This window comes from Excalfactoria chinensis, chromosome 1, assembly GCF_039878825.1.
Source record: "Excalfactoria chinensis isolate bCotChi1 chromosome 1, bCotChi1.hap2, whole genome shotgun sequence".
Classification (NCBI taxonomy): domain Eukaryota; kingdom Metazoa; phylum Chordata; class Aves; order Galliformes; family Phasianidae; genus Excalfactoria; species Excalfactoria chinensis.
The window spans coordinates 22369598-22394769 of NC_092825.1; the positions used below are offsets into that span (position 1 = coordinate 22369598).

Here is a 25172-nt window from a genome sequence, read left to right on the forward strand (position 1 = left end):
AAACAAACAAACAAAAACCCTTAAAGAGCTCATATCTGTGTTTGCTAAAACAACCTTGCAAAGTGAAGGCCGCCACTTTCTGCACTTGCTTTCCCTGTGAAGAAATGCTGAACTGTACCAAAATGTGAGCTCCTCTTTGATCGCTGTGGCGCAGGCTGCCAGAGAAGGTTCTTAGCACCTCTGCCATCGGCAGGCTACAAATTGTTCAGCTCCTCGTGAGATCCAAAGCTGTGGGATCTGCTGGCCTCCGTGCCTACTGGAAGCTTGCCCACCACCTTCTGCTCAGGCCACAGAAAGAACTGCTCTACACTGTACGAGCATGGAAAGTGATTGTTAGCAGTACCTTTACTCCAGTCCCTGATCTTTACACAATGATGTCTCAAGTACCCCAGGAAGAAAAGGACACAAATGCATGCTGGCCATTTGTCTGATCTCAGGGCAGACTGAAGGCACCAGAAGGAGAGACGGAAGTGAGCAGAGGGCTGTAGCAAGCCATAGAGGCAAGGAATGAGGTGGAAAGCAAGTCAAGAAAAGGCCAACAGAATAAAACAAAGATGTACCAGATATGAAAGTTTATTAAATGCCACGTTGGAACATAAATATCTGGAATTAAATATAGCATATTAGTGTCACAAAATACATTCATATAAAAAGGTGCAGAGAGCTGCAGCAACAGTCATTGCATCCCCCCATTGCTTGTTAACTCAAGTTGTTGAATTAGTGGGTAAAAAATGAATTAGTGGGTAAAAATTTTTCCAGTTTCTGTTTGCCTCAGTACAACCTTTCTCATGTCTTTGGAATGTTGAATTCATTTGTTGTACAATATCCCAGGAAACCCTGTAGACAAGGAATGAGCACTGCAGAAATTAGCAAAACTGCTCGTCTTACAGACACCAAGTCCCACAGCATTACCCTGCACCTGAGTTGCAGCTACTGTATCACCAGCTGTTAGCAGCAACTAACAGCTGTCCCATCACACAAATAGTGTTAAGTACCAATTGGCTTCCAGTGGCTTCCTACTTCCACGCGCAGTTCAGGTCTATGTGGGATTGATGCCGCTATCCAGAATTTTTAGACAACAGTAACAAAACTAGGTTATATTGATAAACTGCAGACAATCCACCAAAAGGCACAAAAGTTTATTTTTCTTATGGTTTTAGAATGAGCACAGTGAAATGTAACCAAATTAATTAGGAACGGAACTGCTTAATTCTGAATTATTCCGCATTGTTTTTCTTGTCTCTTCTTCCAGCTCCTTCAGTCTCAACAGGTGGTTGCTCAAAATTCCTTCTTGCAGAGCTCTAGCACTCTTTTCCTGAGAGAGCTGTCTCTGTGCTTCATCACGCTCTTCTTCAACCTACAGTAACAGAGTTGAACTTGTGAATCTTGAGCAAAAGCAGAATTAGCAATACCTTCCTATTTCATTCTTCTTTGCATTCTTACATTCTATTAATTCTAGTAAGAGCCATTTATCATAAAATCATAGAATGACCTGCATATCAATTTTCCATGTTTGCAAACAAACATCTTTAGATTTATCTGAATTGAAAGTTATAAGGATAGTGCAAGTCCATTGCACAAATCCGCATTACAGAAGTTTTATACTTAACGAATCTCTGTAACTAAAGAAAAAACAAACAAACCAGAACTACTATTCTGGGAACATACCGTGTTTAAGTAGAAACGCAAGTTATCTTCCTAACAATCTATATACATACACTAAAAGCAGAGATGAACGCTCACATGCTTACAGTCAAAGATCTGAAAACATCTATTCATCAATATGAGCACTAATATTAAGAACAGCATAAAACAAACGAGTAAGATTTCCAAAAGCACAATAATTACACTGACTTTACCTCACTGCAAGGTCTTAAGTCTCCACCTCTCCTAGTAATATTTAGAAATGCTTCAGAAAATGTGCCAATATATTTTCAGTTTACCAAAATCTAGCAATACTGCTGGATAAATTCAGTTGTATGAGACTTCCAAAGGCTACTGATGAAGTGAGACACAGAAGAGGACTGACCAGCTGAACAAGTGAATAAGAGAGCCCGTGAAAAGACCCTCAAAACTGTATGTGAGAACTGAAAAATTCATGCAGGTTGTGTACAGTGAGAACATCATCATCTCAATCGCATTAAATAAGGCACTAACTTGTAATAAAAATATAGGTGAGAGTTTTTCTGGATTCAGTCTTGTTTGTAGGCAACTGAGGCAATTTACAGATTATCAGGTAAACAGTAACATTTAGGCCTAAATTTAAATTCATGTAAGTATACTTGAAAGAGTACTACAAACAGTAACTGCAATTTCCTTCTGAAGAAAAATCAATCCATCAGTCAATCAATAGACGTACATCTACACACACATGCGCGCAGAGTTCTGTAGTAGTAATTAGGAAAAGTAACTCAAAGTGCAGCTTTGCCTGAAGCACAAACCAAACTAGAATTCTGAAAAATGAGAAAAGGTATCACAAACTTGTTTGTTCATTCTGGTTTCAGGACAATGGCTCTCAAAATGTACCAAGATAATTATCTAATGCCTCTTTCACAAACAAGATGAACATACTAGCGTAAAATATCAATTTGAAAGAAACAGAAAAACAGAAGATGTATATTTAATATACCTGTTTCTTGAGCTGTCTCAGCGTTATTAATTCCGTTTCTAAATTCCTTGCACGCAACTCAAGTTGTTGTTTCTCCTCTGTCTCTCTAGCATATTGATCCTCTTTCCTCTTTAGTTGCTCTCTTGTTTTTTCATATTGTGTTTCAGCTCTACGTCTCTTTTCCTCTTCTCGTTTCAAAGAAAATCTTGGATTTAAAAGAGAATATTTGAGGAATTAAAGCACTGACAAAAAAGTAAATATGCCACATCGTGAACCTGCAGAAACAACTTAAACTGTAGAAATGTCACAGCTTTCCAAATACAGAAGTTTTGCTGCGATTTTAAACTTTTAACATAACTCTAATTTCATTCCATTAGTGGTGGAAGACATCTTATACATGAGCTGTACAAGACTGGCAAATAAGCCATTAAGTGATGTACAAAATTCAACATGTATTTCCACGTCAAGATAGGTAAACGTGAACAGTAAACCATACACTTTTACTAACAAAAATGCACTGTTTTCAATAGGTTGATCATTATCCATATAGTACAGACTCATAATAACTGCAAGTAATACAAATAAAACAGCACATCACTTATCCAAGACGAATCAAAAACTTTTGAGAAGCCTTCCCTAAGACTATAACAACTGCTTAACACGTGTGGAGTAACATTTTCATTTCTTTCAATAAATTAAAGGATAAGGGCAGTGTTCCAAAGAGATTTTTAGACACGGTAAGACTAACATGATTAAAAAAAAACCACAACAAAACAACACAGTTTATGTGCCCCCAGAAATTTGCTTTACTAATTCTGGAAAATGAATATCAGCAACCGCTAACAAGTAGTTCAAAAGATTGGCTGTGACATCAGTATTTAAGCTGCTTATTCTAAAGGAGAAAGATTTACGCATGTATAGCTAATACTGTTTTGAGATTTTACAGAGAAAGAAAACATGGATTCCTTGTATTTACAGATGTTTGGGAATTTTGAAAAATGTTGAGAATCAAATCCAGGCCAAATCAGGAATGGCTTTGTCTTACTCATAATCCATTCCATGTTCTGGGAGAGTGTTGGCACATCTTGAAGTTTATTTCCCTCAGCTTATTCTCACAGAGAAAGTGTTTCATGCTCTGTGATCAGCCTGGAAGGCCTCTGCTGAACTCACACATGTTGACTACGATCTCTTGGAGGCCACAGAAAGAAATGCACACAAGTACTTGGAGGCCAAAAGTTGGACCCAGTGCTCCAGATACAGACCAACAAGAGCTAAGTAGGGATGGACTCTTCCCTTCAGCTTCTTGACTCTGCAACCCAGGATGCTGCTGGCCTTCTCAGCTGCAAGACCATTCTGGCTCATGTTGCATTTAATCTCTGTCAAATCCCCCAGAGGCTTCTCAGCAAATCAGCTCACCAGCCAGAGCATTTCACTGTGCATGCCCACAAGGGGTTCCTCCATCCCACGTGCAGGGCTTTGAATTCATTCTTGATGAATCTGACATAATACCTGCTGGCCACTCCTCTGAAATGTTGTAAACAGTGACTAAGAACTATCTGCATCTAGCTCAGAAATATGAGGACAAGGGAACAAACTCAAATTTGACCTGCAATCAAACAAACACACCCACTAAACTCTTTCAGTGTGCGGCCCGTGGAGTTGCCGTAATTCCTAGTTTCATACAAAAACAGAAGGTACAAAGACAAAACCTGTGAAGCACAACTCTTAAAGATGCTTGTAAGTCCCACTCCCTAGAGGTACTTAAGAGATGCGTGGATATAGCACTAAGGGACATGGCTCAGTGGTGGGACTTGGTATGCTGTTGATAGCTGGACCATCAGCATCTTCTAAAACGTGGCCAGGACAACACACAGAATCAAAATGTAGGATTACATACTCGAGGCTTTGGATATCATTTTTCAATTCCATTTCTTGTTGAGATAATATGGATTTCAAGTCTTCAGACTGTTCTGCAACTAACCTTGACTCCTCTTTTTCACTTTCTAACTTCCTGACTTCTCTCCAGAGAGCTGTATTGCGGCTTCTTTCATAATCTATTCTCTGTTCATACTCAAGAAGTATGTTTTGAATTTTCAGCAAAATAGCAGGATCTATATGGAGTCAAAAAATACACAAAATTGCACATATGCATAAATAGTTCCCAGTGTACAATCTATTTAATTCTTTGCTGAATTGGGTATAGGTGGCAAGGTTTTAGTCATGGGTAAGTCTCTAAAAGAAAGACCCAAAAGACTGTGCCAAATGCAGATAAATCCAGCAGACCCACTACAGGTTACAACTCAGCCCCTCAGCCGATCTTACAGCACCTCCAAGAAAGCATATTTTGGAAAGGGCAAAAACACCAGGTGGGCAGAGAAGGAGGGAAAAAAGAATGTGAAGAGCAGTGGAAACAAAGGTAACATGAAGGAGGAAGAGGAAGGAGAAAGCACTCCAGGTGAGGGAGCAGATTCCCAAACAACCTGTGGAGCACACCATAGTGGACCAGGTGTTTCCCTGCAGCCCCTGGAAGGGCCACACTGGAGCAGATGTCCACCATGCAGCTCATGAAGACTCCACTGTGGAACAGATTGGTAATTTCTAAAGGATCTTAGCCTGTAGAAGGACCTATGTTAGAGCAGGGAAAATGTGTGAAGATGTAGAAGAGGCAGAGAGGAACTGCCATGCATTGAATGGAAAACCACCATCCTCCTTGCACTGCTCAGGAAGTTGGAGTGAAGAAGCAAATTTACGTGTGAGAAAGTGGTGGGTGGAAGGTGTTTTATTTACTTATATTTTTATCTTTCTCACTCCCCAATTTAATTGGCAAACAATGAAATTAAGTTTCACCAAGTGGAGCCTGTTTTGCCCGTGACAAAAATTAGTGATGGCCCTGTCTTAATCCCATTTCTTGAACTTTTTCATCTCCTGTCCTGTTGAAGAGTGAAAGTGAGAGTTCAGGTGGGTGGGAATACGGTCTTTGGCCAAAATTAATCCATATTTGCCTAATGAAGTTTTAGCAAACATTAAGAAAATTAGTATTGCTTACATTTATATCAAGCTACGTGTATATATGCAAGCATATTACAACATTTTATTACAGATTTTTTTTTCTTTTCAGCAAAAACTGAGAAGCAATTTGTTGTTACTTATTAGGGGGCATAAACAGGAAAAAGAAAAAAAAAAAAAAAAGACTGGTCTTGCTAACTTTTGATCACTACATTTGAATGAATTTGTCTGTACCTTACAAGAACCTGCCTTTCCAAGTCCGACTAGAGACACAGCCAGTGGTAGGTAAGGTGTGTTTGCTGACAACGTGGATGGACATCTGAGGTTAGCTGAGGTAAATCCTGCATTCAGTGCAAGAGTCTGCACTTTTTGGGGAGCAGGGTATGGGCAATAGTCATTTTTTATTATAAATATTGGACCAAAATAGAAAACTAAGGAACTGTGAAGGTACACAAGGAAACAAGAGTTTTAAAAGAGGAACTTTTAACAGAAGACAAAGTGATTTAGAAACTTACCAGTACAATCCACGCTAAGCTGTTCTAACAGCAACATAGCCTCTTTGTAAGTTGAAGTTAGCAACTCAGCATCCTCTGTAGTTGTATCAGATGACCGTGTTGAATCAGTGTCATCAGTAACATCCATTTGCATGCTGACCTATAGACAATACAGTGTGTTACATATACAACACTATACTATTACAGATCACTATAAACATAGGAACAGTTCATACTCTCACTCACAGCCCATCTATTTGGTTCAAATAGTACAAAACTGCATACTAGCAGAAATCTTTGCATCTGACTGAACACAATGTAAAAGCTGTTACTGTTTAAGTGATTAAAAGCTGATGAAAAAAAAGTGATTTTACAGTACCTTGTTCTTTTTTCTCCCTGTTTTTGTTGTAGGTCTGGAAAATAGAAATACATTTCATTAATGGAATGCCTATACAACATTATGAATGATAACTAAAATTGCTCTGAAAACTTGACTTCAGAAGTGAATTGAACTGCAATGTAATACAATAACTTTGTTACATGTAGTCATGTAGGTTGAAGGCAGAAAAAAATAAAAAAAAACCACATTATGTGTACTGGAAGGCTATTTTTTCTGCACGATATTGGGAACTATAGAACAGACAAAGTTGAAAAGGTCCTCCAAAAAAGCTGCTCTCAGGTTTCCCCAGAGCCTTCTCCAGGCTGAAGAGTGCCAGCTCTTCTTAGCCTGTCCTTGTTGGCGAGGTGTTTCACCCCTTGGATCATTTTTGTGGGCCTCCTCCGGACACGCTGTAACAGATCCACATCACCTCCTGCTGAGACCTCTACAGTGCAGAGTGGAGGGACAAAACCACCTCCCCTGACCGGCTGGCCATGCTTCTTTTGATGCAGCCCAGGATATGGTTGGCTTTCTGGGCTGTGAGGGCATGCTGCTGGCTCATGTCCAGCTTGCCCTCCACCAGCACAGCCCCAAGTCTTTTTCAGCAGGGAAAAATCATTGTACACATTCAGTTTATACAGCTTACGTCTAGTTTTCAGGACAATTTTAGTAATTATTAAATGCATTTATAATATTCCTTATATTCAGTACCGTTTTTCATCTTGAGATGCTTCACTGGAAGTGCTATCATCCATTACTCGAATCTTCCAATTAGCCTTCTGCTTTGAAGACTGCCTTTTATTCTCATTTTTCTTCCAATCTTTTGCATTCAGAACAGATTTACTATATTGAACAAAAAGAAAAAAAAGTCACCAATTGAGTACGTTACATAAAACAAAACACACTTACTCTAGAAAAGTAAAAAAAACATAAAAAATCAAGACTAAAGACGCCTGTATTAAAAAAACAAAGGCTTCATTCCCAAGATCTTGGAAGATACTCAAGTCAACCTGAACACCTCTCTGTCCCCATTAGAGGATGTACTTAGATTCTCCTGAAGAGGGTGCAGATAAAAAATCCTGCCTAGGGTTATAAAAAAGCACCTTTGTCTTCTTCAAACTTTTAAAGCCTGTTTGGTAATATTACCGTTCCCTTTTTCTTGACAAAGACGGTCTGAGTTTAATCAAAACATCTGCACGAGGACAACTAATATCCTCTAGAAAATGGAGAAACTAAATTAAATTCTTGCTTTTCTGTTCCGGGTGGCTATTTATGAAGAAAATAGCTTTTTCTCAATCTCCAGGTAAGATTCTAAAGCCACGATTAGCGTCAGTGTTAAGGAAGAAATTCTCTGGGCAGTCTGGTCTGGTGGTTGGCAACCCTGCACATAGCAGGGGGGCGGAAACTAAATGATCGTTGTGGTCCTTTTGAACCCGAGCCATTCTATGATTCTAAATGATTAAGACCTCTATCAGCTCCAGTGAAATCAATCTGAACCTCCACCGTGCATTTAGTTCTTAGAAAAATATATTTTTAAAACAGTTTGAGAAGCAGGGGACTACTCAGCATAGCTTTCAATACCGAGGAAAGTGCTTCAATTACAAGATTTAAAGCAATCTAATTCTACAAGTTATTTTATAAGTTTACCCTTTTACTGGCATTTCAAGTAATTTTGGTCTCTCCTCGGATGAAGAATTCTTTGTGTGTTTTTCTTCTATCATTTTTTCGTTCTTCCTTAGAGCAAGCTTTTCTTTTACTGGTTGATGGGTAATATTGCCCGCTGGTGTATCAGATTTATCAAGACCTTCCTGTTTCTCCACTGCTTGCATTTTGAAATGTTTCTGATTCCTTTTCTCCTGCTCAACCTACGAAGAGAAAAATTCAGCTTTGTATATTTTTCTGATTCTAAAGGAGATCCAAGACCAAATAACCTAAGCTTGACTTTTAAAAGAGGAATTTTAAATTTCTTTAAAAAAGAATTTTCACAAACATTACTCTACAAAATGTACCTAGTCAACAAATATACTCCGAATTCACTCTTGATTTGAAGTATAACAAACAAACAAACAAAAAAGCAAAGCAGCCCTTAGGAAAGAAACAATAAAAGCATTACTGATGGATAAGAAATCAGATGGACTACACAACAGTAGTTGTAGAAACACGAAGTATGAGTGGATGTACGATGTGGTACTTCCTTGATGATGAGGAAAAAACCAAACTGAACTCAAAAGCAGAAACAGCTTCACAGCAATCAGGAGTTCTAGTGAGAGGCACACCATGCACAAACCACAGCAAAGGAAGAGATAAGTCAAGACCCTGTTCAGAAGCTATTTTCATTCCTCGATCGACAATCAAAACTGGTGTACTTGTATGAATTTCTTTTCATGGTAATGAGGTGATGACTACTTACACTGGAACTGACTGTCACCTATTGTCAAACTGAAACAATACATTTTGATTTCTCAAAACCTTCTGATTACATTATGGGGAAAAGCACAATTCTCCACCGCTTTCCTTAGTTATGAGTAACGTTCTTCTCTTAAAACAAAAAAAAACAATTTGCACAAAGCAACTTCTTTTAATGATCAATAGCTAACATGAACAGGACCATTGATACTGAGAAAGACTAAAGAATAAGGAGCAGCAGGTGAACTTCTACCTCTTTTTGTAGCTGTACCTTCTCTTTTTCCAAAGCCAGGAATACCATTTGCAGCATTCCTACCTTACTCTTAAATCTTTCCACGTCTTGTTTTAGTTCTTCGTCCAGATTCCTTTCCAGCATGCCACAAGGTTGCTGAGCATGTGGGAAAAGATTTTCGATTCCTGTTTCTCCTATTTCCTCGTTTTTGATAAGGCAGTCTCTGGAAACACTGTCACTAAGACAGATGTCCTTGCCAGTTTTCTTCTTGCTTACAGAACCAAGTGTACTTTCATCATTTGTGGAAATAGGTCTTATTTGAGGAAGAATATTAGAGATGTCATCCAAACTATATGTTTTTAAACAATGTCTCAGGGAATATTCAGGACTTACCTCTACGTTCCTACTGATCCCATTCTCATTTTCTTCCGTTTCCTCTGCTCTTGCTAGATGTACTTCTGAATTATCTGTGTAATTAGTGCAGCCTTCTTCATCTGGTATTCTCTCAGTAATTTCCACATTTGCACTTAAGTTCTTGTGATCCGGAAGGACACTGAGACTCGGAACAACAATTTCTGTACTGGGTTCTTTTAGGTCTACGTTAAGTTTCACATCTCCAAACTCACTTTTACTTTCTGACTTATTACTTGACTCTGTCACACTAGATGAAACACAAAAACTCTTCAGTTCTTCCTTGAAGTCATCTCCTGACACTTCTGCCACAACGGATGTAGTTTCCTCAGATTCATTAATTTCACCAAACAGCTGCTTCAACTCTGCCATAACGCTTTTAAAATTTGTTTTCAGCTCCCTTTTCTCTTCTTCAACCCACATCCTTTCGTATCTCTCTTCCCACGGCTTTAGATTTAACTGCTTGTCAGCACTGTGGGATTCCTCATTTTCTGCTAGGGCTTCCTGATGAGAAATTTCTGCTTTGTCAGTCTGCTTTTCATGTGCTGTATTTTCTATCAAGTTGGTTGTTTCCAAAACATATTTATCCTTAAGGAAGCAGGTAAAGACAGAAGAATTGCCAAGAAAAATGAAATGACGGTTAAGCCATATAATTGACATTGCAAACTCATCCCATCATACAACAACAACAACAAAATAAAGATACCTTATTTATTTTTTCCTCAAAATAGAAGGATCTAGTTTAGAAACAATAGTTTTTCTTCAGCTGGAGTTCTCCGAACACAAGCATTGCTTTTACCAACTACAGAGAGCAGGCAGGCTAAAAGGTATCACCAAGCAGTTTATGTTTTAGTACTTTACTTTAAAAAAACACCACCACCACCACAAACAGAAACCAACAAAACAATCGGTAACAACGTAAAACACAACTGCCCAAATTTTCCCATACTCCATTACTTTCTACTGACTGTCACTTTAAACCCCCTGCTAGTTGAGTTAACATAGCGGGAGTCATCATAACAAGCTTTTTTACTATCCACCACAAGGGACTGGCTACATTACAATCACTTATGCTCCCCAGAGTCAGAAGTATTAAATTCCATTCCAATCTCCCAAGACCAATATTTACTAGGAAAACCTGTTCATTCCTGCCCTTGGCCCAAAATCAAGAACTGAGACGTCCATCAAAACTGTACCATGCCTCAAGCCCACTGACCAGCTCCTCTCTCCAGCCTTCTCATTATCTCTGACTTCACAGTCCCTGCAACAGTATCCTTGGTTTGTGCTCCCATCTGAGCAAGGATATTACTTCCTCCACTTCCCTTGAGGTATTACAGAAGACTCCAGACACTCACGGAAGATCCCTACTCAGTCCCGTATGCCCAATACAAACAGGATGCCTAGCTTATATTCCTCCATAATGGCCTTCAAAAAAAAAAATATTTTCAAACACTTACTAACTTGATCAGACAAGAATATATTTGTCTGCAGGGGCAGAGAAAGCACTGACAGACCATATTTCAGGTCTTTACTTGATCCTCCTCACATGCAGAGGAAAAGCTGGCATGCTTTGTCAAAGAAATAATCGCATGATATAAAATTTTGCTCCCAACTGAGTATGCATTTTGCACGGGAAAAAACAAAAAACCATCACATGACTGCACTGTTTCTCAGAATTGCACACAAGGAAAACCAGTGGTCAGTGTTTAAGCAAACCAGCTGGAAATGGACCTGGACAATGGTATGTATCCATCACAACTGCAAGCATTTTATACAACCATAAGAAGACAGTATCTAACATCAGGTGATACGAACTTCATGTGCAAGACTCATTTTGCAGAGCCGTTTCCTGACTGCCAAGATTTCTTTTAACTCGTAATACAGTTTATCAATTCAGATTATAATTCGCAATATTTGGTTTCACATACCTGCCTCCCATAGTTTGCACTGGCATCCTTGACCATCTCTTTTTCCGCTGATGATGACACATGAATGATAGATTCTGAGCACTCACCTACAGTGAAAAAATTACATCTTTATAACGAACATGACTTATTACAAAGTATTTATACCTAGAGTACATCCTTTTGTACTTTTTGTGCATTTGTGAGAAAACAGCACAAACTAACACAGCCTCTCAAGTGGATGATTTACAATTTGAACATAATATTATAATACAGATACTTCATTATTCATTCTTGTTGGAGACAGGTCTTTTACGTTCTCTTGCAACCTTTCGTAACGTCCATCTATAAAAGACACAGGAGTATCAACAGACTCTTCAATCTTTTCTTCAGTTTTTTTAAGTATTTTCTGAGAATCACTGGAGACACTTCCAGCTCCACACTGGGCATCCCCTTCATTCTCAACATTACTAAGATAACCCAATTTCTGATCAACTTCTTCTTTAAGTTCTATTTTACCTCTCTGCTCCTCTTCCATTATGTCATTAGACTGAGTTTCTTCATCTTCCTCCACTACTTCCACTTCCGCAAGCTTGCTTGAATTTGAGACATCTTGTTTCAACAAATCTTTGCATTGTCCTCTGTTCAGATTTGCACATGTTGGTTCTTTTTGTTTGAGGCTTTTCTTCTGTGACTTAGGGTTTTCAGTTCTAGAATAATCACCACCTCCTTTAAGCATGAGAAAAGGAAAGAGGAATATGAATCAAATGGGTTATATAAATAGCAACAGGCATTTTACCCATTTAAAACACAGGAAAGTAGTCATCTGGGACTGTATGGAAAAGAAGCCAGGTAAGGGCAGGACGGGGAAAGGACACATCAGACACAAAGGCTTAGGAGTGGACTCGGTATCGTCATTTTCATTATCTTACTTGTTTTACTCTGAAATGACCATCTGTTCTGTTCTTATAACACTACTTTCCTCAATTATTACAGCCAAGTGAAAACAACAACAACAGCAAAAACCCAAATGAAATTACTTAGCAAGTTCACTTTTGTATGTCATTGTATTATATATCCAAATAACTTACCAACATTCCTGAACTTTTGGAGAACATTCATTAACATCCTCAACTTACGCTTCTGTGGCTTCTGCAAATAAAAATGCATTTTAAAAGAATTATTTGGTCTGTTTTTGTTTGCTTCTTTGTTCTAAGGCAAATCCTTTACTTACATCAGATCCTGAATAGTAAATTCAACCAGGCTGTCCCCTTTTGAAAGGACTCAGATGCTTGCTAGATCCTTCAACTTTAATTACACAAACATTCCTCTTGTATACAAGTCAGTGACTATTCAAAACTATCTGTAGATGCATAGCAATTCTAAGAAAGTATTTGAATCCATAGGTAAACTACAACTACACTTGGCATAAATTAAAGTTCCTGAAGCTTGAAGAATAAATTAGTTACTACAACTCCACTTAGTGAAATGTCTGTAATTTGTAGATGTATAACAATTCTAAGAATGTATTTGAATCCTTCTAAGAAAGTATTTGAATGAAGTCTTGATTGTAGGCAACTGAGGCAATTTACAGATTATCAGGTAAACAGTAACATTTAGGCCAAAATTTATATTCATGTAAGCATACTTGAAAGAGTACTACAAACAGTAACTGCAATTTCCTTCTGAAGAAAAATCAATCCATCAATCAATCAATAGACGTACATCTACACACACATGCGCGCAGAGTTCTGTAGTAGTAATTAGGAAAAGTAACTCAAAGTGCAGCTTTGCCTGAAGCACAAACCAAACTAGAATTCTGAAAAATGAGAAAAGGTATCACAAACTTGTTTGTTCATTCTGGTTTCAGGACAATGGCTCTCAAAATGTACCAAGATAATTATCTAATGCCTCTTTCACAAACAAGATGAACATACTAGCGTAAAATATCAATTTGAAAGAAACAGAAAAACAGAAGATGTATATTTAATATACCTGTTTCTTGAGCTGTCTCAGCGTTATTAATTCCGTTTCTAAATTCCTTGCACGCAACTCAAGTTGTTGTTTCTCCTCTGTCTCTCTAGCATATTGATCCTCTTTCCTCTTTAGTTGCTCTCTTGTTTCTTCATATTGTGTTTCAGCTCTACGTCTCTTTTCCTCTTCTCGTTTCAAAGAAAATCTGGGATTTAAAAGAGAATATTTGAGGAATTAAAGCACTGACAAAAAAGTAAATATGCCACATCGTGAACCCGGAGAAACAACTTAAACTGTAGAAATGTCACAGCTTTCCAAATACAGAAGTTTTGCTGCGATTTTAAACTTTTAACATAACTCTAATTTCATTCCATTAGTGGTGGAAGACATCTTATACATGAGCTGTACAAGACTGACAAATAAGCCATTAAGTGATGTACAAAATTCAACATGTATTTCCACGTCAACATAGGTAAACGTGAACAGTAAACCATAAACTTTTACTAACAAAAATGCACTGTTTTCAATAGGTTGATCATTATCCATATAGTACAGATTCATAATGACTGCAAGTAACACAAATAAAACAGCACATCACTTATCCAAGACGAATCAAAAACTTTTGAGAAGCCTTCCCTAAGACTATAACAACTGCTTAACACGTGTGGAGTAACATTTTCATTTCTTTCAATAAATTAAAGGATAAGGGCAGTGTTCCAAAGAGATTTTTAGACACGGTAAGACTAACATGATTAAAAAAAAACCACAACAAAACAACACAGTTTATGTGCCCCCAGAAATTTGCTTTACTAATTCTGGAAAATGAGTATCAGCAACCGCTAACAAGTAGTTCAAAAGATTGGCTGTGACATCAGTATTTAAGCTGCTTATTCTAAAGGAGAAAGATTTACGCATGTATAGCTAATACTGTTTTGAGATTTTACAGAGAAAGAAAACATGGATTCCTTGTATTTACAGATGTTTGGGAATTTTGAAAAATGTTTGGGAATTTTGAAAAAGGGTTATTTTATAAGTTTACCCTTTTACTGGCATTTCAAGTAATTTTGGTCTCTCCTCGGATGAAGAATTCTTTGTGTTTTTTTCTTCTATCATTTTTTCGTTCTTCCTTAGAGCAAGCTTTTCTTTTACTGGTTGATGGGTAATATTGCCCGCTGGTGTATCAGATTTATCAAGACCTTCCTGTTTCTCCACTGCTTGCATTTTGAAATGTTTCTGTTTCCTTTTCTCCTGCTCAACCTACGAAGAGAAAAATTCAGCTTCGTATATTTTTCTGATTCTAAAGGAGATCCAAGACCAAATAACCTAAGCTTGACTTTTAAAAGAATGTAAAATAAAAAAGAATTTTCACAAACATTACTCTACAAAATGTACCTAGTCAACAAACATACTCCGAATTCACTCTTGATTTGAAGTGTAACAAACAAACAAACAAACAAACAAAAAAAGCAAAGCAGCCCTTAAGAAAGAAACAATAAAAGCATTACTGATGGATAAGAAATCAGATGGACTACACAACAGTAGTTGTAGAAACACAAAATATGAGTGGATGTACGATGTGGTACTTCCTTGATGATGAGGAAAAAACCAAACTGAACTCAAAAGCAGAAACAGCTTCACAGCAATCAGGAGTTCTAGTGAGAGGCACACCATGCACAAACCACAGCAAAGGAAGAGATGAGTCAAGACCCTGTTCAGAAGCTATTTTCATTTCCTGATCGACAATCAAAACTGGTGTACTTGTATGAATTTCTTTTCATGGTAATGAGGTGATGACTACTTACACTGGAACTGACTGTCACCTATTGTCAAACTGAAACAACACATTTTGATTTCTCAAAACCTTCTGACTACATTATGGGGAAAAGAACAATTCTCCACTGCTTTCCTTAGTTATGAGTAACGTTCTTCTCTTAAAACAAAAAAAAAAACAATTTGCACAAAGCAACTTCTTTTAATGATCAATAGCTAACATGAACAGGACCATTGATACTGAGAAAGACTAAAGAATAAGGAGCAGCAGGTGAACTTCTACCTCTTTTTGTAGCTGTACCTTCTCTTTTTCCAAAGCCAGGAATACCATTTGCAGCATTCCTACCTTACTCTTAAATCTTTCCACATCTTGTTTTAGTTCTTCATCCAGATTCCTTTCCAGCATGCCACAAGGTTGCTGAGCATGTGGGAAAAGATTTTCGATTCCTGTTTCTCCTATTTCCTCGTTTTTGATAAGGCAGTCTCTGGAAACACTGTCACTAAGACAGATGTCCTTGCCAGTTTTCTTCTTGCTTACAGAACCCAGTGTACTTTCATCATTTGTGGAAATAGGTCTTATTTGAGGAAGAATATTAGAGATGTCATCCAAACTATTTGTTTTTAAACAATGTCTCAGGGAATATTCAGGACTTACCTCTACGTTCCTACTGATCCCATTCACATTTTCTTCCGTTTCCTCTGCTCTTGCTAGATGTTCTTTTGAATTATCTGTGTAATTAGTGCAGCCTTCTTCATCTGGTTTTCTCTGGGTAATTTCCACGTTTGCACTTAAGTTCTTGTGATCAGGAAGGACACCAAGACTCGGAACAACAATTTCTGTATTGGGTTCTTTTAGGTCTACGTTAAGTTTCACATCTCCAAACTCACTTTTACTTTCTAACTTATTACTTGACTCTGTCACACAAGATGAAACAAAAACTCTTCAGCTCTTCCTTGAAGTCATCTCCTGACACTTCTGCCACAACGGATGTAGTTTCCTCAGATTCATTAATTTCACCAAACAGCTGCTTCAACTCTGCCATAACGCTTTTAAAATTTGTTTTCAGCTCCCTTTTCTCTTCTTCAACCCACATCCTTTCGTATCTCTCTTCCCACGGCTTTAGATTTAACTGCTTGTCAGCACTGTGGGATTCCTCATTTTCTGCTAGGGCTTCCTGATGAGAAATTTCTGCTTTGTCAGTCTGCTTTTCATGTGCTGTATTTTCTATCAAGTTGGTTGTTTCCAAAACATATTTATCCTTAAGGAAGCAGGTAAAGACAGAAGAATTGCCAAGAAAAATGAAATGACGGTTAAGCCATATAATTTACATTGCAAACTCATCCCATCATACAACAACAACAACAAAATAAAGATACCTTATTTATTTTTTCCTCAAAATAGAAGGATCTAGTTTAGAAACAATAGTTTTTCTTCAGCTGGAGTTCTCCGAACACAAGCATTGCTTTTACCAACTACAGAGAGCAGGCAGGCTAAAAGGTATCACCAAGCAGTTTATGTTTTAGTACTTTACTTTAAAAAAACACCACCACCACCACAAACAGAAACCAACAAAACAATCGGTAACAACGTAAAACACAACTGCCCAAATTTTCCCATACTCCATTACTTTCTACTGACTGTCACTTTAAACCCCCTGCTAGTTGAGTTAACACAGCGGGAGTGATCATAACAAGCTTTTTTACTATCCACCACAAGGGACTGGCTACATTACAATCACTTATGCTCCCCAGAGTCAGAAGTATTAAATTCCATTCCAGTCTCCCAAGACAAATATTTACTAGGAAAACCTGTTCATTCCTGCCCTTGGCCCAAAATCAAGAACTGAGACGTCCATCAAAACTGTACCATGCCTCAAGCCCACTGACCAGCTCCTCTCTCCAGCCTTCTCATTATCTCTGACTTCACAGTCCCTGCAACAGTATCCTTGGTTTGTGTTCCCATCTGAGCAAGGATATTACTTCCTCCACTTCCCTTGAGGTATTACAGAAGACTCCAGACACTCACGGAAGATCCCTACCCAGTCCCGTATGCCCAATACAAACAGGATGCCTAGCTTATATTCCTCCATAATGGCCTTCAAAAAAAAAAAATATTTTCAAACACTTACTAACTTGATCAGACAAGAATATATTTGTCTGCAGGGGCAGAGAAAGCACTGACAGACCATATTTCAGGTCTTTACTTGATCCTCCTCACATGCAGAGGAAAAGCTGGCATGCTTTGTCAAAGAAATAATCGCATGATATAAAATTTTGCTCCCAACTGAGTATGCATTTTGCACGGGAAAAAACAAAAAACCATCACATGACTGCACTGTTTCTCAGAATTGCACACAAGGAAAACCAGTGGTCAGTGTTTAAGCAAACCAGCTGGAAATGGACCTGGACAATGGTATGTATCCATCACAACTGCAAGCATTTTATACAACCATAAGAAGACAGTATCTAACATCAGGTGATACGAACTTCATGTGCAAGACTCATTTTGCAGAGCCGTTTCCTGACTGCCAAGATTTCTTTTCTTTTAACTCGTAATACAGTTTATCAATTCAGATTATAATTCGCAATATTTGGTTTCACATACCTGCCTCCCATAGTTTGCACAGGCATCCTTGACCATCTCTTTTTCCACTGATGACGACACATGAATGATAGATTCCGAGCACTCACCTACAGTGAAAAAATTACATCTTTATAACGAACATGACTTATTACAAAGTATTTATACCTAGAGTACATCCTTTTGTACTTTTTGTGCATTTGTGAGAAAACAGCACAAACTAACACAGCCTTTCAAGCGTATTTGCGTACAATTTGAACATAATATTATAATACAGATACTTCATTATTCATTCTTGTTGGAGACAGGTCTGTTACGTTCTCTTGCAACCTTTCGTAACGTCCATCTATAAAAGACACAGGAGTATCAGCAGACTCTTCAATCTTTTCTTCAGTTTTTTTAAGTATTTTCTGAGAATCACTGGAGACGCTTCCAGCTCCACACTGGGCATCCCCTTCATTCTCAGCATTACTAAGATAACCCAATTTCTGATCAACTTCTTCTTTAAGTTCTATTTTACCTCTCTGCTTCTCTTCCATTATGTCATTAGACTGAGTTTCTTCATCTTCCTCCACTACTTCCTCTTCCGCAAGCTTGCTTGAATCATAGACATCTTGTTTCAACAAATCTCTGCATTCTCCTCTGTTCAGATTTGCACCTGTTGGTTCTTTTTGTTTGAGGCTCTTCTTCTGTGACTTAGGGTTTTCAATTCTAGAACAATCACCACCTCCTTAAAGCATGAGAAAAGGAAAGAGGAATATGAATCAAATGGGTTATATAAATAGCAACAGGCATTTTACCCATTTAAAACACAGGAAAGTAGTCATCTGGGACTGTATGGAAAAGAAGCCAAGTGAAAACAACAACAGCAAAAACCCAAATGAAATTACTTAGCAAGTTCACTTTTGTATGTCATTGTATTATATATCCAAATAACTTACCAACATTCCTGAACTTTTGGAGAACATTCATTAACATCCTCAACTTACGCTTCTGTTGCTTCTGCAAATAAAAATGCATTTTAAAAGAATTATTTGGTCTGTTTTTGTTTGCTTCTTTGTTCTAAGGCAAATCCTTTACTTACATCAGATCTTGAATAGTAAATTCAACTAGGCTGTCTCCTTTTGAAAGGACTCAGATGCTTGCTAGATCCTTCAACTTTAATTACACAAACATTCCTCTTGTATACAAGTCAGTGACTATTCAAAACTATCTGTAGATGCATAGCAATTCTAAGAAAGTATTTGAATCCATAGGTAAACTACAACTACACTTGGCAAAAATTAAAGTTCCTGAAGCTTGAAGAATAAATTAGTTACTACAACTCCACTTAGTGAAATGTCTGTAATTTGTAGATGTATAACAATTCTAAGAAAGTATTTGAATCCTTCTAAGAAAGTATTTGAATGAAGTCTTGATTGTAGGCAACTGAGGCAATTTACAGATTATCAGGTAAACAGTAACATTTAGGCCTAAATTTAAATTCATGTAAGCATACTTGAAAGAGTACTAAAAACAGTAACTGCAATTTCCTTCTGAAGAAAAATCAATCCATCAATCAATCAATAGACGTACATCTACACACACATGCGCGCAGAGTTCTGTAGTAGTAATTAGGAAAAGTAACTCAAAGTGCAGCTTTGCCTGAAGCACAAACCAAACTAGAATTCTGAAAAATGAGAAAAGGTATCACAAACTTGTTTGTTCATTCTGGTTTCAGGACAATGGCTCTCGAAATGTACCAAGATAATTATCTAATGCCTCTTTCACAAACAAGATGAACATACTAGCGTAAAATATCAATTTGAAAGAAACAGAAAAACAGAAGATGTATATTTAATATACCTGTTTCTTGAGCTGTCTCAGCGTTATTAATTCCGTTTCTGAATTCCTTTCATGCAACTGAAGTTGTTGTTTCTCCTCTGTCTCTCTAGCATATTGATCCTCTTTCCTCTTTAGATGCTCTCTTGTTTCTTCATATTGTGTTTCAGCTCTACGTCTCTTTTCCTCTTCTCGTTTCAAAGAAAATCTGGGATTTAAAAGAGAATATTTGAGGAATTAAAGCACTGACAAAAACTGTAGAAATGTCACACCTTTCCAAATACAGAAGTTTTGCTGCGATTTTAAACTTTTAACATAACTCTAATTTCATTCCATTAGTGGTGGAAGACATCTTATACATGAGCTGTACAAGACTGACAAATAAGCCATTAAGTGATGTACAAAATTCAACATGTATTTCCACGTCAACATAGGTAAACGTGAACAGTAAACCATAAACTTTTACTAACAAAAATGCACTCTTTTCAATAGGTTGATCATTATCCATATAGTACAGATTCATAATGACTGCAAGAAACACAAATAAAACAGCACATCACTTATCCAAGATGAATCAAAAACTTTTGAGAAGCCTTCCCTAAGACTATAACAACTGCTTAACACGTGTGGAGTAACATTTTCATTTCTTTCAATAAATTAAGGGATAAGGGCAGTGTTCCAAAGAGATTTTTAGACACGGTAAGACTAACATGATTAAAAAAAAACCACAACAAAACAACACAGTTTATGTGCCCCCAGAAATTTGCTTTACTAATTCTGGAAAATGAATATCAGCAGCCGCTAACAAGTAGTTCAAAAGATTGGCTGTGACATCAGTATTTAAGCTGCTTATTCTAAAGGAGAAAGATTTACGCATGTATAGCTAATACTGTTTTGAGATTTTACAGAGAAAGAAAACATGGATTCCTTGTATTTACAGATGTTTGGGAATTTTGAAAAATGTTTGGGAATTTTGAAAAAGGGTTATTTTATAAGTTTACCCTTTTACTGGCATTTCAAGTAATTTTGGTCTCTCCTCGGATGAAGAATTCTTTGTGTGTTTTTCTTCTATCATTTTTTCGTTCTTCCTTAGAGCAAGCTTTTCTTTTACTTGTTGATGGGTAATATTGCCCGCTGGTGTATCTGATTTATCAAGACCTTCCTGTTTCTCCACTGCTTGCATTTTGAAATGTTTCTGCTTCCTTTTCTCCTGCTCAACCTACGAAGAGAAAAATTCAGCTTCGTATATTTTTCTGATTCTAAAGGAGATCCAAGACCAAATAACCTAAGCTTGACTTTTAAAAGAATGTAAAATAAAAAAGAATTTTCACAAACATTACTCTACAAAATGTACCTAGTCAACAAATATACTCCGAATTCACTCTTGATTTGAAGTATAACAAACAAACAAACAAAAAAGCAAAGCAGCCCTTAGGAAAGAAACAATAAAAGCATTACTGATGGATAAGAAATCAGATGGACTACACAACAGTAGTTGTAGAAACACGAAGTATGAGTGGATGTACGATGTGGTACTTCCTTGATGATGAGGAAAAAACCAAACTGAACTCAAAAGCAGAAACAGCTTCACAGCAATCAGGAGTTCTAGTGAGAGGCACACCATGCACAAACCACAGCAAACGAAGAGATGAGTCAAGACCCTGCTCAGAAGCTATTTTCATTTCCTGATCGACAATCAAAACTGGTGTACTTGTATGAATTTCTTTTCATGGTAATGAGGTGATGACTACTTACACTGGAACTGACTGTCACCTATTGTCAAACTGAAACAATACATTTTGATTTCTCAAAACCTTCTGACTACATTATGGAGAAAAGCACAATTCTCCACTGCTTTCCTTAGTTATGAGTAACGTTCTTCTCTTAAAACAAAAAAAAACAATTTGCACAAAGCAACTTCTTTTAATGATCAATAGCTAACATGAACAGGACCATTGATACTGAGAAAGACTAAAGAATAAGGAGCAGCAGGTGAACTTCTACCTCTTTTTGTAGCTGTACCTTCTCTTTTTCCAAAGCCAGGAATACCATTTGCAGCATTCCTTCCTTACTCTTAAATCTTTCCACGTCTTGTTTTAGTTCTTCGTCCAGATTCCTTTCCAGCATGCCACAAGGTTGCTGAGCATGTGGGAAAAGATTTTCGATTCCTGTTTCTCCTATTTCCTCGTTTTTGATAAGGCAGTCTCTGGAAACACTGTCACTAAGACAGATGTCCTTGCCAGTTTTCTTCTTGCTTACAGAACCAAGTGTACTTTCATCATTTGTGGAAATAGGTCTTATTTGAGGAAGAATATTAGAGATGTCATCCAAACTATTTGTTTTTAAACAATGTCTCAGGGAATATTCAGGACTTACCTCTACGTTCCTACTGATCCCATTCTCATTTTCTTCCGTTTCCTCTGCTTTTGCTAGATGTACTTCTGAATTATCTGTGTAATTAGTGCAGCCTTCTTCATCTGGTTTTCTCTGGGTAATTTCCACGTTTGCACTTAAGTTCTTGTGATCCGGAAGGACACCGAGACTCGGAACAACAATTTCTGTATTGGGTTCTTTTAGGTCTACGTTAAGTTTCACATCTCCAAACTCACTTTTACTTTCTAACTTATTACTTGACTCTGTCACACAAGATGAAACACAAAAACTCTTCAGTTCTTCCTTGAAGTCATCTCCTGACACTTCTGCCACAACGGATGTAGTTTCCTCAGATTCATTAATTTCACCAAACAGCTGCTTCAACTCTGCCATAACGCTTTTAAAATTTGTTTTCAGCTCCCTTTTCTCTTCTTCAACCCACATCCTTTCGTATCTCTCTTCCCACGGCTTTAGATTTAACTGCTTGTCAGCACTGTGGGATTCCTCATTTTCTGCTAGGGCTTCCTGATGAGAAATTTCTGCTTTGTCAGTCTGCTTTTCATGTGCTGTATTTTCTATCAAGTTGGTTGTTTCCAAAACATATTTATCCTTAAGGAAGCAGGTAAAGACAGAAGAATTGCCAAGAAAAATGAAATGACGGTTAAGCCATATAATTTACATTGCAAACTCATCCCATCATACAACAACAACAACAAAATAAAGATACCTTATTTATTTTTTCCTCAAAATAGAAGGATCTAGTTTAGAAACAATAGTTTTTCTTCAGCTGGAGTTCTCCGAACACAAGCATTGCTTTTACCAACTACAGAGAGCAGGCAGGCTAAAAGGTATCACCAAGCAGTTTATGTTTTAGTACTTTACTTTAAAAAAACACCACCACCACCACAAACAGAAACCAACAAAACAATCGGTAACAACGTAAAACACAACTGCCCAAATTTTCCCATACTCCATTACTTTCTACTGACTGTCACTTTAAACCCCCTGCTAGTTGAGTTAACATAGCGGGAGTGATCATAACAAGCTTTTTTACTATCCACCACAAGGGACTGGCTACATTACAATCACTTATGCTCCCCAGAGTCAGAAGTATTAAATTCCATTCCAATCTCCCAAGACCAATATTTACTAGGAAAACCTGTTCATTCCTGCCCTTGGCCCAAAATCAAGAACTGAGACGTCCATCAAAACTGTACCATGCCTCAAGCCCACTGACCAGCTCCTCTCTCCAGCCTTCTCATTATCTCTGACTTCATAGTCCCTGCAACAGTATCCTTGGTTTGTGTTCCCATCTGAGCAAGGATATTACTTCCTCCACTTCCCTTGAGGTATTACAGAAGACTCCAGACACTCACGGAAGATCCCTACCCAGTCCCGTATGCCCAATACAAACAGGATGCCTAGCTTATATTCCTCCATAATGGCCTTCAAAAAAAAAAAATATTTTCAAAAACTTACTAACTTGATCAGACAAGAATATATTTGTCTGCAGGGGCAGAGAAAGCACTGACAGACCATATTTCAGGTCTTTACTTGATCTTCCTCACATGCAGAGGAAAAGCTGGCATGCTTTGTCAAAGAAATAATCGCATGATATAAAATTTTGCTCCCAACTGAGTATGCATTTTGCACGGGAAAAAACAAAAAACCATCACATGACTGCACTGTTTCTCAGAATTGCACACAAGGAAAACCAGTGGTCAGTGTTTAAGCAAACCAGCTGGAAATGGACCTGGACAATGGTATGTATCCATCACAACTGCAAGCATTTTATACAACCATAAGAAGACAGTATCTAACATCAGGTGATACGAACTTCATGTGCAAGACTCATTTTGCAGAGCCGTTTCCTGACTGCCAAGATTTCTTTTCTTTTAACTCGTAATACAGTTTATCAATTCAGATTATAATTCGCAATATTTGGTTTCACATACCTGCCTCCCATAGTTTGCACAGGCATCCTTGACCATCTCTTTTTCCACTGATGACGACACATGAATGATAGATTCCGAGCACTCACCTACAGTGAAAAAATTACATCTTTATAACGAACATGACTTATTACAAAGTATTTATACCTAGAGTACATCCTTTTGTACTTTTTGTGCATTTGTGAGAAAACAGCACAAACTAACACAGCCTTTCAAGCGTATTTGCGTACAATTTGAACATAATATTATAATACAGATACTTCATTATTCATTCTTGTTGGAGACAGGTCTGTTACGTTCTCTTGCAACCTTTCGTAACGTCCATCTATAAAAGACACAGGAGTATCAGCAGACTCTTCAATCTTTTCTTCAGTTTTTTTAAGTATTTTCTGAGAATCACTGGAGACGCTTCCAGCTCCACACTGGGCATCCCCTTCATTCTCAGCATTACTAAGATAACCCAATTTCTGATCAACTTCTTCTTTAAGTTCTATTTTACCTCTCTGCTTCTCTTCCATTATGTCATTAGACTGAGTTTCTTCATCTTCCTCCACTACTTCCTCTTCCGCAAGCTTGCTTGAATCATAGACATCTTGTTTCAACAAATCTCTGCATTCTCCTCTGTTCAGATTTGCACCTGTTGGTTCTTTTTGTTTGAGGCTCTTCTTCTGTGACTTAGGGTTTTCAATTCTAGAACAATCACCACCTCCTTAAAGCATGAGAAAAGGAAAGAGGAATATGAATCAAATGGGTTATATAAATAGCAACAGGCATTTTACCCATTTAAAACACAGGAAAGTAGTCATCTGGGACTGTATGGAAAAGAAGCCAGGTAAGGGCAGGACGGGGAAAGGACACATCAGACACAAAGGCTTAGGAGTGGACTCGGTATCGTCATTTTCATTATCTTACTTGTTTTACTCTGAAATGACCATCTGTTCCGTTCTTATAACACTACTTTCCTCAATTATTACAGCCAAGTGAAAACAACAACAACAGCAAAAACCCAAATGAAATTACTTAGCAAGTTCACTTTTGTATGTCATTGTATTATATATCCAAATAACTTACCAACATTCCTGAACTTTTGGAGAACATTCATTAACATCCTCAACTTACGCTTCTGTGGCTTCTGCAAATAAAAATGCATTTTAAAAGAATTATTTGGTCTGTTTTTGTTTGCTTCTTTGTTCTAAGGCAAATCCTTAACTTACATCAGATCTTGAATAGTAAATTCAACCAGGCTGTCCCCTTCTGAAAG

At 37.5% G+C, this 25172-nt stretch overlaps 1 protein-coding gene across 1 annotated transcript in view; it reads right to left on the minus strand.

The window, feature by feature from the left end:
- Positions 1 to 1186: 1186 nt before the first annotated feature.
- The window catches only part of LOC140247278 (uncharacterized), a 41641-nt gene continuing 17655 nt past the window's right edge, over positions 1187 to 25172 (minus strand). Inside the window, 11 exon segments of the mRNA XM_072326769.1 lie at positions 1187 to 1357; positions 2630 to 2813; positions 4506 to 4719; positions 6130 to 6268; positions 6488 to 6521; positions 7199 to 7330; positions 8135 to 8352; positions 21591 to 22568; positions 23915 to 24000; positions 24231 to 24620; positions 24983 to 25043. Coding sequence (XP_072182870.1) covers positions 1187 to 1357; positions 2630 to 2813; positions 4506 to 4719; positions 6130 to 6268; positions 6488 to 6521; positions 7199 to 7330; positions 8135 to 8352; positions 21591 to 22568; positions 23915 to 24000; positions 24231 to 24620; positions 24983 to 25043 — 2607 coding nt within the window.